The 15,798-nt window shown below is 46.9% G+C and overlaps 1 protein-coding gene across 2 annotated transcripts; it reads right to left on the bottom strand.

Moving 5' to 3' along the window:
* Positions 1-249: 249 nt before the first annotated feature.
* Positions 250-15,096, bottom strand: LOC101733605. Of its 2 annotated transcripts, none has more exons than XM_012971432.2 (10): positions 15,009-15,096; positions 14,053-14,321; positions 9,360-9,545; positions 9,063-9,229; positions 8,060-8,369; positions 7,268-7,498; positions 6,700-6,938; positions 4,701-5,028; positions 2,712-2,942; positions 250-1,926 (listed from the first exon to the last, which is right to left on the bottom strand). In XM_012971432.2, the coding sequence occupies exons 1-10, from the start codon at positions 15,029-15,031 to the stop codon at positions 1,109-1,111; spliced, it is 2,802 nt and encodes a 933-aa protein (XP_012826886.2). In that variant the 5' UTR covers positions 15,032-15,096; the 3' UTR covers positions 250-1,108. The 2 variants fall into 2 exon arrangements, with proteins under 2 accessions (XP_012826886.2, XP_031749415.1); XM_031893555.1 differs by having other exon boundaries at positions 250-1,923.
* Positions 15,097-15,798: the final 702 nt, after the last annotated feature.

Genomic DNA, 15,798 nt, shown 5'->3' with positions numbered 1-15,798 from the left:
GTCAAAAACAATTGTCCCTCATTAAAATAATTGCCTCTCATCAAAAGAATTGTCTCTTGAGTCAAAAATAATTGTCTGTCATCAAAAGAATTGTCATGCAACAACATTTTTTTGACAGATTCACAAATTTTTTGCAGAAACGAAACGGGACTGATTCGCTCGTCACTATTCAAAACCAAAAAAGACAGGGAAAGGGCACACTGGTAATCCAAAAACAGGCCATTCCAATAGATAAAAAGAAAAAGGCTTTATTATACACTCATCTCAAAAAGCCCAACGCGTTTTGTGTCCATTTGACACTTAATCATTGTCTAAAATGTACATACAACAACATCAGTATTTAAAAGGCTGAGGACCGATAGAAGAAAAGAAAGGGAGGGGACTATACATCCTTAAGAAAATCAAAGGAACAGCACTTATGTAAGAGGAAGGGCATGAAGAAAATGCATTTAGATAAATATAAAAAGTATATATGCATTTAGATAAATATGAAGAAATGTACAAATACTCTCAAAAGAAGGACCTATGAATGCACCGGAAAAGAGTTGTATTCATCGTTGAATTGAAAATTTAGTGAGAATAACAAGAAACATTAAAATCTGAATTCATTCCGCTGGGTAATCTAGTATAAAGAGTGAATATCCAAAAAACTTCTCGTTTTAAAATCTTATACGTTAAATCTAGTTAATATATTGACCTATTGTATAAGATTTATTACTTCCCAAAGATGTAAATACATTACCCCTGTATAGGAGACATTTATAGACAACTTTCAAAATAGCTTAGATTTTTCTAACCCTGAGTAACAATTATATACAACCAGTAGGAAATACGAATTATTCTTTAACAATTCAGCCACATTAGAACAGCCCTGATATTTGATGGCAGATTTCCCCTTTTCCAGAAAAGAAAATCATTCTCCAACAGGAATAACGGTGATTTACAAAAAGCTTTGAATAATCTGTGCCTGAGAGTAAAAATGGTCAAGTAATGGAGCATCTAACCAAATACGTAGGTTCTCTGTTTGAGATGCTCAATCCAAACCATTACTATAATCTCAGCCATTAATGAACTTCAACCGATTGACTTTTTACTCGTTTCTCTCGTCTTATTTACGATTCTGACGATACAATGGGTGCGTGTCCATCAGCTGGCGAATCATATTTTCCTGTTTGCATATTGTCAGTTCCTGTTTATGGATAATGTGCTGACACTCAGTCAGTTTGTTGTCCTTTTCATTGATCTGTTGGCGAAGTCCATGCCAAGCCTTTATGACCTTCTCATATATCAGCAACTGTGACTTATAATAATCTAAAATCATATCATGTTGTTGTTGGAATAGATTGTCCATTAGATCAACCAGGTGAGAGCTCTGCATTTGACCCAGTGAATGTGGAGATGTTGGAGCTTCAGTTTTGTGATGGTTCTTTGCCGATTCAGACCTCTGCTGGGCCTTTTTAGACAAAGACGACAAGGGCCTCTGCTGATCATGATCAGTTGCTTTGGGACTCTTGCCGTATGAAGCTGAAGAGTCATATTTATGGCTTGCTGGTGTTCTGGATGGTGAAGAACCTAATGTGTCCTCATTACTTCTTCTGGAAGGATTTTGTGGATCCCTTGAGCTCGTAGGAGCACCGGTGAATCCAATGTTCTCCTTCACATGTTCTTCACTTCTAGGTAGAGTTGGGCCTTTGTTACGGGATTTACCTAATTCTGTTTTGGAATCCGTATCATAATAAATGTTCTCCTTTGTCTCCCATATGCTAGAAACCCCATTCGAGGTTGGTTTTCCCTCATCGCTCTTTGAGGGGCTCAGAGAAGCTTTGTGGTCAGCCCTCTGTTGGGACGCAGTAAATTGTCTTTGATATTCAGTTTGAAATGAATCCTGGTGTCTATGATTCGTTCCCTTTGGTGCCGCCATCCCTGCTTGAGAAACAAAAGTGAAATTACTCTTACAGTTCTCCTTCCAATCAGCCATAGTGTGTAGTAAGAAGTAAGAAGTACTGAATCTACAAGAAAAATAATCTGAATATGAGACCCCTCCTCTCCTGGTGGTACCTGGGCAAATATCCCATTTGCCCATTTATTAAACTGATCCTTATAACATTGAATCGGTTTTCCAAAATAAAGAAATCCTAGAAATGAATTCTATGGTCAAAAACATTTTTTGAGAACCAAAATGAATTTCCTTGATAGAAAGCTTGAGACTTTTAGGCATATGCTCAAGTTTGCTTTCCAGTGATGAAAGAAAATCGCAGATTGTGATTTGAACTCGAGTTGCCAAACTCTTATTTTTGAGATTTATCAGTTGGATGAAATCTCAAAAACTCAAATTCTCCAACCAGAATTTTAGTTGTAGTCAGTTATTTTATCTTTCAAACAATCTCGTTTTTATCAGATAAATGGAATAATGTGGTTTTTGATGCATTAGAGTGTTATAAACTAGATGGACCTGGCCATAGTCGGAAAAAAAACTTGAAAAAAACTTGGAAAAAACTTGGTGGACCCGGCCATAGTCGGCCCTGGGGCCTCCACCAGCCCAACCCACTACTCCCACACCCCCCACTGGGAACTGTGTGCAATGGCATTTGCAAAACAGTTTCACAAAAATCTGGGCAAAATTCAAAGTGCACAAAACAGGTAACTGTTCTAGATCAAATCTATTAATTTCAGGTGGACCTTATTATATTGCAATGCATTTATATACATACTGTTGTCGTTAATAATGTGCACGATTCTCTCCAGTTTTAACTTTAAAATCTGGGATTCCAACACACTAGCAGAATAGTTACTGCCCCCTCTGGAACCTTTTTCTTTCTCACTGATGAGGAACAGCTCCCGTGCCAGTCTATTAATGCTGGGCTGGTTCTGTAGGATCTTCTTCTTCTCTTCTGGGCCACTGTCCGTCAGATCATCAAGCACCACAATGACATTGTTCCTTCCTAGAGTCCCACAAAGCGGAGCAGGGTTAATTATCTGTTAAATTGTACATTTCAATGCCATAATAAACCGTATTTTCTAAATAAACATATAGAGAACAATACATTTCCTCTGTCTTATTTCTCATCCAAATAAGAAATTCCTCGTTATCAAGTAGTAGAAAGCTCATAGCAAGAGTAGGGATGCACCGAATCCAACATTTTGGGATTTGGCTGAACCCCAAATCGTGTTTATGTAACATGTCACATGATTTCAAGCATTCAGATTCGGCCACGACCATGGACATGGCAAGGAGCAAGATCTGAATCCTTCTGAAAAAGGCAAAAACTTGGCCAAATACCAAACCAAATTTGGATTTGGTGCATCCCTAACAGAGAGATACCATATAACTATAAGTATGAGTATTCCTCTATACTAAGCTCAGTTCATCCTTGGACTTTGTGAGGAAAAGGTTATCTTTAGTGATTAGTACAAGTGGCATATACACTTGTATATCAGTCTATCAAGTTCAACCCTTCCAAGTACTTACCAATCTATACAAATGTTAGTTTGTTACATTGATGGTATTTTGCTGGTTTAGGAAGGACATAAGAATAGACTATAACAATTTATAGATTTATTAAATATATTTAATAATGTATTTATTAAAATGAAGGTTTACATAAATGTTAAACTCGATCATCGTATTTATAATGCTTGAACTAGTCATACAAAAATTTCAAGTTTACATTCGATAATCAAGAATTGTTTGAGCTGAAAGTATCAAAAAATTTGGGTTTAAACAGACATTCGTTTCCATGAATTCTCTTTATTTTTCCCAAACAGGAAGTGCTCCGGCAGCCATTTTAGGAGCATCGGCGCTCATTCTTGGAAACAATAATGTGTTTAAGTTTCACTTGAAACTGAGCGAAATAGAAAAACAATGATGGGAATAATGTCCCCTTGAAAGTGGATGAAACAGAAAACAATGATGGGATTCATTTCCCATTGAAACTGGGTGAAATAGAAAACAATGAGGGGATTAACTTCCCCTTGAAAATGTGTGAAATAGAAAACAACGATGGGATTAATTTCCCATTGAAACTGGGTTAAATAGAAAACAATGGTGGGATTAATTTCCCCTTGAAAATGTTTCAAGGACAGGCTGTCACTGACTATTCTATTCCTCTACTATTCTAAGCTTCCATAGGACTCAATGGTACTCAACAGATCAAACCGAATTTCTTTCTGACAAAAAAAAAGTTAACAACACATTAATAAATCCCGAATTATGGGAATTATATTTGAAAAACTCAATTTTTTCAGGGATAATTTCCAAAAAACTCACATTTTTTCAAGAAACAGTATCAGCAAAAGTCAAGTACTGGCAAAAAACCCATTCATAAATCAAAAATAGCTAAAAGTTAAAAAAAAACTTGATTTTTTCTCAAAATTACTTTGTTTTAACCCCATAGGGGCTAATTAATTAAAATCTGAATTCGAGATTTTGCCGCATATCAAGAATATCCTGGCAAATTTTCTAATTGGAGTTTTCCTAGGTTGAATTTTTGAGATTTATCAATGGAAATAAATCTTGAAAACTCAAACTGGGAAGCTACAACCTAATGAGCTTCTGTATAGTTCAACGGCAGGAGAATTTTCTCATTTTAAGTTATTTTATAATTCAAGTTTTTAAAAAATGTGAGATTTAACATCATTGAATCTGCTTTGAAACATCTGGTTTAGTTTGTTATGGTGGAATACTCAATTTTCTTACATACCTAGGTGCAAAGATAAATCCTCCAGTTCCCTGTCGTACAGTGCGTCGGTCACGTCAGTGACGTTCAGGCGCCCAGAATTCAGTGTGTGGTACAGAATGGCGAAGGTGCAATTAGCCAGCCCGGAAGTGAAGTCCAGATATTTATTAGATATGGGCACAGAATGGAAGGTAACCCCCACGTCATTCACAAAGGCTGATTTCAGCTGGTTCACCAACCACTGGTAATGGCTCCCTGCAGCCCGGGAGAAAATGCCCACTTTATGGACCCTGGTCGGAGATGAAGGATGCTTTCTCATTGCCCCATGAATATGAGGCTCTTGTTTAGGCGACTGAGAAATAAAAAATAAGGAAATAATTATAATAGTACATTTTTCACAACAGGCCCAACTGCTCCAAAAGAAAATTATGATGTAAAACATGAGTAATGGGATGTGGTCATCTCATAATCTCCCCTACTTCCTTCCACATTATATTTTTTACTTACAAAAACACTACATAACTTTTCTACATGCACAAAACTAACCAGCACGCTATAGTAGAGCTGGGCGGTATGACCAAAAATTTATATCACGGTATTTTTCAAAATTATATCGGTATCACGGTATTTGACGGTATATAAATAAAAAATAAAAAATAAATAATAAATATTGGTGGCCCCCCCCACCCCCCCAACCCCAGCCCCCCCAACCCCCCCAGCCACAACCCCCCCCCAACCCCCCCAGCCACAACCCCCCCCCAACCCCCACAGCCCCCCCAACCCCAGCCACAACCCCCCCAGCCCCAGCACCAGCCACAACCCCCCCAGCCCCAGCCACAACCCCCCCAGCCCCAGCACCAGCCACAACCCCCCCAGCCCCAGCACCAGCCACAACCCCCCCAGCCCCAGCCACAACCCCCCAGCCCCAGCCACAACCCCCCCAACCCCAGCACCAGCCACAACCCCAGCCCCAGCCACAACCCCCCCCAGCCCCAGCCACAACCCCCCCCAGCCCCAGCCACAACCCCCCCAGCCCCAGCCACAACCCCCCCAGCCCCAGCCCCAGCCACAACCCCCCCAGCCCCAGCCACAGCCACAACCCCCCCAGCCCCAGCCACAACCCCCCCAACCCCAGCACCAGCCACAACCCCAGCACCAGCCACAACCCCCCCCAGCCCCAGCCACAGCCACAACCCCCCCAGCACCAGCCACAACCCCCCAGTACCAGCCACAACCCCCCAACCCCAGCACCAGCCACAACCCCCCCAACCCCAGCACCAGCCCCAGCCCAACTTACCCAACTTGTGGTTCCTCCAGCTCCAGCGATGCGTCCTAGCGACGTCGCGTGCGCGCCGACGTCACATGCGCGCCGACGTCACGTGCGCACGGGCGCAACCCGGATGTAATTGGATAAAAACTGCAGGAGGCGCGCATACCGGTATAGCGGTATGTTCAAAAATCATATCGTTTTTTTTTCAAAAACCGGTATACCGGTTAAACCGGTATACCGCCCAGCACTACGCTATAGACCTTGTATTAGCACTTGTCCAAGACGTCATCCGAGGAACTCCTTGTGCTTAGTTATAGTGATGAGTGAATCTGTCCCATTTCGCTTTGCCGAAAACCCCACCCCCACTGCCCTCACCGTGAGGAACCCCCTACCCAACATCCCCCGGCAGGGCATTCCCCAACCCCCTCACTGCCCTCACCGTGAGGAACCCCCTACCCAACATCCCCCGGCAGGGCATTCCCCAACCTCACTGCCCTCACCGTGAGGAACCCCCTACCCAACATCCCCCGGCAGGGCATTCCCCAACCTCACTGCCCTCACCGTGAGGAACCCCCTACCCAACATCCCCCGGCAGGGCATTCCCCAACCCCCTCACTGCCCTCACCGTGAGGAACCCCCTACCCAACATCCCCCGGCAGGGCATTCCCCAACCTCACTGCCCTCACCGTGAGGAACCCCCTACCCAACATCCCCCGGCAGGGCATTCCCCAACCCCCACACAGGAGAACATACTTGATATGGGGTCCCACTAGGCAAAGGGCTGGATGCAGCATCTGATTCATGTACCAAGTACTTTCCAGGCTTATAGCTGGGCTGACTCTCTGACTGATGAGTTTGACGTGAGTTCTTGGCTGCCTTAGAGTTGGTTGGACTCTCAGATGTATCTGCTTGGCCAGCTCGCGAGGTGGGTCTCTGAATTTCTCTTTGTTTTAATCTGTCATTCAAACTTGCATATCCTGGAGACCGTGGTTCTATGAGGAGAATAGATTAAAACATAATGAACCAAGAGGAAGTTTTTACCAAATAGTTGGTCTTTATAATGGGGGACACCATTGCTAATTTCCCCTTTAGCAAATAAGCTAATAGGTCTTCTACCAATAGGTAAGGGTAAGCAAAAGAGAAGGGCTTAACAGCTGATGATTTTCCAGAATTAGAAATAGACCATCAATGTTTTTGGATTTTTCTTCCCATTTCCTTTCTATATATTATCGACCAATAAAATTTTCTCTTTTTAAGAAGTGAGCAGTAAATTCTACCTGCTGATTGGTTGCCATGGCCTACTGCTATTGTGTGTACTCACGGTTCTCTTTTATAACGTTTACGATTCTCTGCAGTTTCAGCCTTAGAATCTGGGATTCCAACACATTATCGAAAGAGTTACTGCCCCCTCTGGAACCTTTTTCTTTCTCACTGATGAGGAACAGCTCCCATGCCAGTCTATTAATGCTGGGCTGGTTCTGCAGGATCTTCTTCTTCTCTTCTGGGCCACTGTCCGTCAGATCATCAAGCACCACAATGACATTGTTCCTTCCTAGAGTCCCACAAAGCAGAACGGATAGTTCCATCAAAGAGATACACCAGGAGAACAAACCCCACCCATATCACAAACTGCCCTTTCCCATTCCCAAGCCACACCAACCACCCCCCCAGGGTTGGCACCATTTATGACTGGCCAAGTTACATGTGTGGAATAGGCTCCTTGGCATTGATCCATGACCAGAAGTCAGGACTAGATGGGGGAATGGTACTTGGGAATGGTACCTGTACTGAGAGATACCATAAAACTTTGGCAGCATAGGGATTCCCCTGTATTAGGCACAATTCAGCAGGAACAGCCCCCTAAGTTTGCTCATAGCCTGTACAGAGAGATACCATAAAACTATGGCACATAGGGATTTCCCCTGTACTAAGCACAATTCAGCAGGAACAGCCCCCTAAGTTTGCTCATAGCCTGTACAGAGAGATACCATAAAACTATGGCACATAGGGATTCCCCCTGTACTAAGCACAATTCAGCAGGAACAGCCCCCTGAGTTTGAAAGAGTGTGCGGTTCTCTTTGGCCCCCTCGATGCATCCCTATTATGTACTCACCTAGGTGCAGAGACAAATCCTCCAGTTCTCTGTCGTACAGTGAGTCGGTTACATCAGTAACACTCAGGCGCCCAGAATTCAGTGTGTGGTACAGAACGGCAAAGGTGCAATTAGCCAGCCCGGAAGTGAAGTCCACATAATTATTAGATATGGGCACGGAATGGAAGGTAACCCCCACGTCATTCGCAAAGGCTGATTTCAGCTGGTTCACCAGCCACTGGTAATGGCTCCCTGCAGCCCGGGAGAAAACGCCCACTTTGTGGACTTTGGTCGGAGATGGGGGCTGAGTTTGCCTTGGCCGGAGATATGTCTGAGAAATAAAAAAAAAGAAAAAGTTGTCTACTAAATAACATTAAGTAATATTAAAGATTTTATTGTTGTTTTCTTTAGAAGAACCTACTTGGTGTTAGGTTTATTGACTTTATTACCAACCATTGTATCTTAATTACCCATCAAAAAAGTTAAGAAGAACCTACTTGGTGTTAGGTTTATTGGCTTTATTACCAACCATTGGATTTTAATTACCCATCAAAAAGTTAAGAAGAACCTACTTGGTGTTAGGTTTATTGGCTTTATTACCAACCATTGTATCTTAATTACCCATCAAAAAGTTAAGAAGAACCTACTTGGGGTTAGGTTTATTGGCTTTATTACCAACCATTGTATCTTAATTACCCATCAAAAAGTTAAGAAGAACCTACTTGGTGTTAGGTTTATTGGCTTTATTACCAACCATTGTATCTTAATTACCCATCAAAAATTAAGAAGAACCTACTTGGTGTTAGGTTTATTGACTTTACTACCGTCCATTGTATCTTAATTACCCATCAAAAAAGTTAAGAAGAACCTACTTGGTGTTAGGTTTATTGGCTTTATTACCAACCATTGGATTTTAATTAAACATCAAAAAAGTTAAGAAGAACCTACTTGGGGTTAGGTTTATTGACTTTATTACCAACCACTGTATCTTAATTACCCATCAAAAAAGTTAAGAAGAACCTACTTGGTGTAAGGGCTCCCGAGACTGAAAGCTGGGTCTAATATCTGACTGAGGTGCCATGTTTCTTCCGGACTTAGGGATTGGCCGAGTACCAGACAGATGAGCTTGACGTGAGTTCTTTGACGGCCTTGAGCTGCTTGGTGGAGAGGTGGCTCTCTTGATACAATGTTCTGCAAAGAGAACAGATGAAGTTGGCAGAATTTATCATTATGAATCCCCCCAGTTCAGTGGTGGCTACCGAAATATCATATTGTTATCCGGCCAATAAAATAATACATGTTAAATCATAATAAATTGTACCTCCCACGAGGAAGTTCCTTATCTCTGGAGCTTTCTGGCGCAATGCGGTGATTTTCCTATTCTCGGGAATGAGGAGTAGCCGGCAGCAGTATCGCTGAAGGCTGTTCAGACTTTTCAGGGTTTTCTCCTTTTCAGCTTCACTGATGGGTTTCATGTCGTCCAACACCACCATAACTTTTTCTTGGCCTGCGGCACAACAACAGGGGTCAGGGTTTTGGCGCTAATGAACTGGGTGAAGCAAACAGACTAAGGCTGGACAAGGCCAGGAAGTTCCTGCTCCCAGTACCCAACACAAGAAGCACAGAATGGCACAATGTATGTAGGGCTGTAAGTGGTGCCATGCTATGGATTCTTTGTTCTATGGATGAACACCTGACACTGAGCCTCTGCTCTATGGGCTGAACATCTAACTCTCTGCTCCATGAGTGGAGCATCTGTCTCTATGTTCCATGAGTGGAGCATCTGTCTCTATGTTCCATGAGTGGAGCATCTGTCTCTATGTTCCATAAATGGAGCATCTGTCTCTCTGTTCCATGAGTGGAGCATCTGTCTCTCTGTTCCATGAGTGGAGCATCTGTCTCTATGTTCCATGAGTGGAGCATCTGTCTCTCTGTTCCATGAGAGGAGCATCTGTCTCTCTGTTCCATGAGTGGAGCATCTGTCTCTCTGTTCCATGAGTGGAGCATCTGTCTCTCTGTTCCATGAGTGGAGCATCTGTCTCTCTGTTCCATGAGTGGAGCATCTGTCTCTCTGTTCCATGAGTGGAGCATCTGTCTCTCTGTTCCATGAGTGGAGCATCTGTCTCTCTGTTCCATGAGTGGAGCATCTGTCTCTCTGTTCCATGAGTGGAGCATCTGTCTCTCTGTTCCATGAGTGGAGCATCTGTCTCTCTGTTCCATGAGTGGAGCATCTGTCTCTCTGTTCCATGACTTTCTGTTTCATTGATAGGATGGCTAACTCTCTGTCATTTCTGGAGCATCCGTCTCTCCTTTCTATGAGCGGAACAACTTACTTTCTGCTTCATGGATGGAACACCTGACTCTCTTTTCCATGAATGGAACACCTGACTTTCTGTTTCATCGATGGGAGGCCTAATTCTCTGTTCCATTTGTGGATTATCTGTGACTCTCTTCCATGAGTGGAGCACGCGACATTCTGTTTCATCGATGGGAGGCCTAACTCTCTGTTCCATTTGTGGATTATCTGTTTCATGGATGGTCACCCCTTTAGATTAGAGGAACGGAGCTTCCATTTGAAGCAGTGTAGGGGGTTCCTCACGGTGAGGGCAGTGAGGGGGTTGGGGAATGCCCTGCCGGGGGATGTTGGGTAGGGGGTTCCTCACGGTGAGGGCAGTGAGGTTGGGGAATGCCCTGTTGGGGGATATTGGGTAGGGGGTTCCTCACGGTGAGGGCAGTGAGGGGGTTGAGGAATGCCCTGTCGGGGGATGTTGGGTAGGGGGTTCCTCACGGTGAGGGCAGTGAGTTTGGGGAATGCCCTGCCGGGGAATGTTGGGTAGGGGGTTCCTCACGGTGAGGGCAGTGAGGGGGTTGGGGAATGCCCTGCCGGGGGATGTTGGGTAGGGGGTTCCTCACGGTGAGGGCAGTGGGGTTGGGGAATGCCCTGCCGGGGGATGTTGGGTATGGGGTTCCTCACGGTGAGGGCAGTGAGGGGGTTGGGGAATGCCCTGCCGGGAGATGTTGGGTAGGGGGTTCCTCACGGTGAGGGCAGTGAGGGGGTTGGGGAATGCCATGCCGGGGGATGTTGGGTAGGGGGTTCCTCACGGTGAGGTCAGTGAGGGGGTTGGGGAATGCCCTGCTGGGGGATGTTGGGTAGGGGGTTCCTCACGGTGAGGGCAGTGAGGGGGTTGGGGAATGCCCTGCCGGGGGATGTTGGGTAGGGGGTTCCTCACGGTGAGGGCAGTGAGGGGGTTGGGGAATGCCCTGCCGGGGGATGTTGGGTAGGGGGTTCCTCACGGTGAGGGCAGTGAGGGGGTTGGGGAATGCCCTGCCGGGGGATGTTGGGCAGGGGGTTCCTCACGGTGAGGGCAGTGAGGGGGTTGGGGAATGCCCTGCCGGGGAATGTTGGGTAGGGGGTTCCTCACGGTGAGGGCAGTGAGGGGGTTGAGGAATGCCCTGTCGGGGGATGTTGGGTAGGGGGTTCCTCACGGTGAGGGCAGTGAGTTTGGGGAATGCCCTGCCGGGGAATGTTGGGTAGGGGGTTCCTCACGGTGAGGGCAGTGAGGGGGTTGGGGAATGCCCTGCCGGGGGATGTTGGGTAGGGGGTTCCTCACGGTGAGGGCAGTGGGGTTGGGGAATGCCCTGCCGGGGGATGTTGGGTATGGGGTTCCTCACGGTGAGGGCAGTGAGGGGGTTGGGGAATGCCCTGCCGGGAGGTGTTGGGTAGGGGGTTCCTCACGGTGAGGGCAGTGAGGGGGTTGGGGAATGCCATGCCGGGGGATGTTGGGTAGGGGGTTCCTCACGGTGAGGTCAGTGAGGGGGTTGGGGAATGCCCTGCTGGGGGATGTTGGGTAGGGGGTTCCTCACGGTGAGGGCAGTGAGGGGGTTGGGGAATGCCCTGCCGGGGGATGTTGGGTAGGGGGTTCCTCACGGTGAGGGCAGTGAGGGGGTTGGGGAATGCCCTGCCGGGGGATGTTGGGTAGGGGGTTCCTCACGGTGAGGGCAGTGAGGGGGTTGGGGAATGCCCTGCCGGGGGATGTTGGGTAGGGGGTTCCTCACGGTGAGGGCAGTGAGGGGGTTGGGGAATGCCCTGCTGGGGGATGTTGGGTAGTGGGTTCCTCACGGTGAGGGCAGTGAGGGGGTTGGGGAATGCCCTGCCGGGGGATGTTGGGTAGGGGGTTCCTCACGGTGAGGGCAGTGAGGGGGTTGGGGAATGCCCTGCCGGGGGATGTTGGGCAGGGGGTTCCTCACGGTGAGGGCAGTGAGGGGGTTGGGGAATGCCCTGCTGGGGGATGTTGGGTAGTGGGTTCCTCACGGTGAGGGCAGTGAGGGGGTTGGGGAATGCCCTGCCGGGGGATGTTGGGTAGGGGGTTCCTCACGGTGAGGGCAGTGAGGGGGTTGGGGAATGCCCTGCCGGGGGATGTTGGGCAGGGGGTTCCTCACGGTGAGGTCAGTGAGGGGGTTGGGGAATGCCCTGCTGGGGGATGTTGGGTAGTGGGTTCCTCACGGTGAGGGCAGTGAGGGGGTTGGGGAATGCCCTGCCGGGGGATGTTGGGTAGGGGGTTCCTCACGGTGAGGGCAGTGAGGGGGTTGGGGAATGCCCTGCCGGGGGATGTTGGGTAGGGGGTTCCTCACGGTGAGGGCAGTGAGGGGGTTGGGGAATGCCCTGCCGGGGGATGTTGGGCAGGGGGTTCCTCACGGTGAGGGCAGTGAGGGGGTTGGGGAATGCCCTGCCGGGGGATGTTGGGTAGGGGGTTCCTCACGGTGAGGGCAGTGAGGGGGTTGGGGAATGCCCTGCCGGGGGATGTTGGGTAGGGGGTTCCTCACGGTGAGGGCAGTGAGGTTGGGGAATGCCCTTCCTAGTGATGGGGTAATGGCAGATTCTGTTAATGCCTATAAGAGGGGCCTGGATGAGTTCTTGATCAATCAGAATATCCAAGGCTATTGTGATACTAATATCTACAGTTAGTACTAGTGGTTGTATTTATAGTTTATGTATGTGAGTGTATAGATTGGTAGGTGTGGGTTAGGTGTGATGGGTTTACTTGGAAGGATTGAACTTGATGGACTCTGGTCTTTTTTCAACCCTATGTAACTATGTAACTATGTAACTAACACCTGACTCTAAGTTCCATGAGTGAATTATCTGTCTCTCTGCTCCATGATGGAACACCTGACTTCCTGTTCCATTTGTGGAGCATCTGTGTCTCTCTTCCATGAGTGGAACACCTTACTTTCTATTTCATGGATGGGACCACTAACACTCTGTTCCACTTGTGGAGCATCTGTTTCATGGATGGAACACCTGACTCTCAGTTCCATAAGTGGATCATCTGTCTCTCTGTTCCATGAGTGGAACACTTGACTTGTTGCTTCATGGATGGAACACCTGACACTGGCCCTCTGCCCTGTGGGTGGAACACCTCACTCTCTGTTCCATGAGTGGAAAACCTGAATTCTGTTTTTATGGATGGAACACCTGACTCTCTTTTCCATGAATGGAACACCTGACTATCTGTTTCATTGATGGGATGTCTAACTCTCTGTTCCATTTGTGGAGCATTTGTTTCATGGATGAACACCTGACTCTAAGTTCCATGAGTGGATCATCTGTCTCTCTGTTACATGATGGAACACCTGACTATCTGCTTCATGTGTGGAGCATCTGTCTCTCTGTTCCATGAGTGGAACACCTGACTTGTTGCTTCATGGATGGAACACCTGACACTGACCCTCTGCCCTGTAGGTGGAACACCCCACTCTCTGTTCCATGAGTGGAAAACCTGAATTCTGTTTTTATGGATGGAACACCTGACTTTCTGTTTCATTGATGGGATGCCTAAATCTCTGTTCCATTTGTGGAGCATCTGACTCTCAGTTCCATGAGTGGATCATCTGTCTCTCTGTTCCATGATGGAACACCTGGTATGCTGAGCTTCACACATTTATGTTACTGACTATAAGGGTATGTAGATTTAAGTTAGTATGTATAGTAAAGTTAGTATTCTGTTTCCCACCTAGATGCTGAGCCAAGTAGAGAAGCTCCTTGTCATATATGGTCCCTCTGGTGCCGGTGGGGCCAATCCTCCCCTCTTTGGTGCTATGGTACAGGATCACAATGGAACAAGCCTTCACTTCTGCTCTCCATTGCCTTGAGCTGCCGCTGGAGATGGGCAGATATTTCACGGCCAACACAAGGTCGGAATATTGTGTCGTCAGCAGGTCCGTCAGCCACTTGGGGTAAATCGCTGGGCACCTGGATGTGAGCCCCACAATGTGCCTGGGGCTGAATGGGGTAACAAATATATGGGTCATTACCACTTGGATAGTAGCAATACCTACTATCCAACATAATTATAGTATAGATGCAAAAAAATTCCCCAATGACAATTCTACCGATAAAAAACTTAATTATAGATGCAAGAGAAGTGACCAATGAGAATGCTGATTCCCAGCACTGTGTCAGGCCCCTTGCTGGTACCTTACATATAGAGATAATGATGTCATTTTCCCGTCATTATATGGCACAGGAATCAGACATGGGGATAAAGGGACAGACTTGTTCAGTGCTGGGAAACTGTGCTTAATGCTCCCAACTCCAATTGCAGGAACAGAGAACAGGGAGCCAGATTTATACAGATCAGCTGGGATTCTCATTGGAGGATTCTTTTGCATTTCAATGCTGCCAATGCGGGCCCTAGAGAGCTGGGAAAGTTTTATTGTGCAATATTGCTTTAAGAATACAGCCCTGATGTTGCTGGACTACAGCTCCCAGCATGCCTCACCCTTCATTATATGTTACATTATTCTGGGATTTGTAGTCCGGCGACAGCTGAGTAACGTTTGGTTGGAGGAAATGGCGCCAATGCCGATCCCATTCAAGTGCTGGTTCAGCACAAGTTCCCGAGGGGTTAAAGTGCACGACTGCCTGCTCTCTGCCACCCGGTGCTAGAAGGGGAAGGAGGAATCTCACCTTTCCTGTTTGGGTCTGGACATTTCCGCTGGTTCTGGGGTCCGAATCTCCTATAGGGAGAGCTTAGCCTGCAGCTCACCTGTGTGTACAAACCTGCGCCCTTCCTCCCCCCTTCCTTCTGCCCAAACTGTGCTCCTCCTCCTCATGCCTTGCACTCTCGCTCACACACGTGCTTGTCTCTCTGTCACTCTCTGTCTCTTTATTCCCCCCTCCTCCCCTCCTTCTATTCTCCCCTCTCCCCACTGTCACTTCTCTGCTTTCCTTTCACTTTCATATTTACTCAGACTTTCTCTGCAACTGAACTTGTGTTTATTAACCCCTGAGTAATACAGAGAGACGGCACTAAGCGGCGTGTAATACAGAGAGACGGCACTAAGCGGTGTGTAATACAGAGAGACGGCACTAAGCGGTGTGTAATACAGAGAGACGGCACTAAGTGGCGTGTAATACAGAGAGACGGCACTAAGCGGCGTGTAATACAGAGAGACGGCACTAAGCGGCGTGTAATACAGAGAGACGGCACTAAGCGGCGTGTAATACAGAGAGACGGCACTAAGCGGCGTGTAATACAGAGAGACGGCACTAAGCGGCGTGTAATACAGAGAGACGGCACTAAGCGGCGTGTAATACAGAGAGACGGCACTAAGCGGCGTGTAATACAGAGAGACGGCACTAAGCTGTGTGTAATACAGAGAGACGGCACTAAGCTGTGTGTAATACAGAGAGACGGCACTAAGCTGTGTGTAATTCAGAGAGACGGCACTAAGCTGTGTGTAATACAGAGAGACGG

The sequence above is a fragment of the Xenopus tropicalis genome, chromosome 9, assembly GCF_000004195.4.
Source record: "Xenopus tropicalis strain Nigerian chromosome 9, UCB_Xtro_10.0, whole genome shotgun sequence".
Classification (NCBI taxonomy): Eukaryota; Metazoa; Chordata; class Amphibia; order Anura; family Pipidae; genus Xenopus; species Xenopus tropicalis.
The sequence above is the reverse complement of the archived record's forward strand: the minus strand, read 5'-3'. Positions and strand labels throughout refer to the sequence as shown.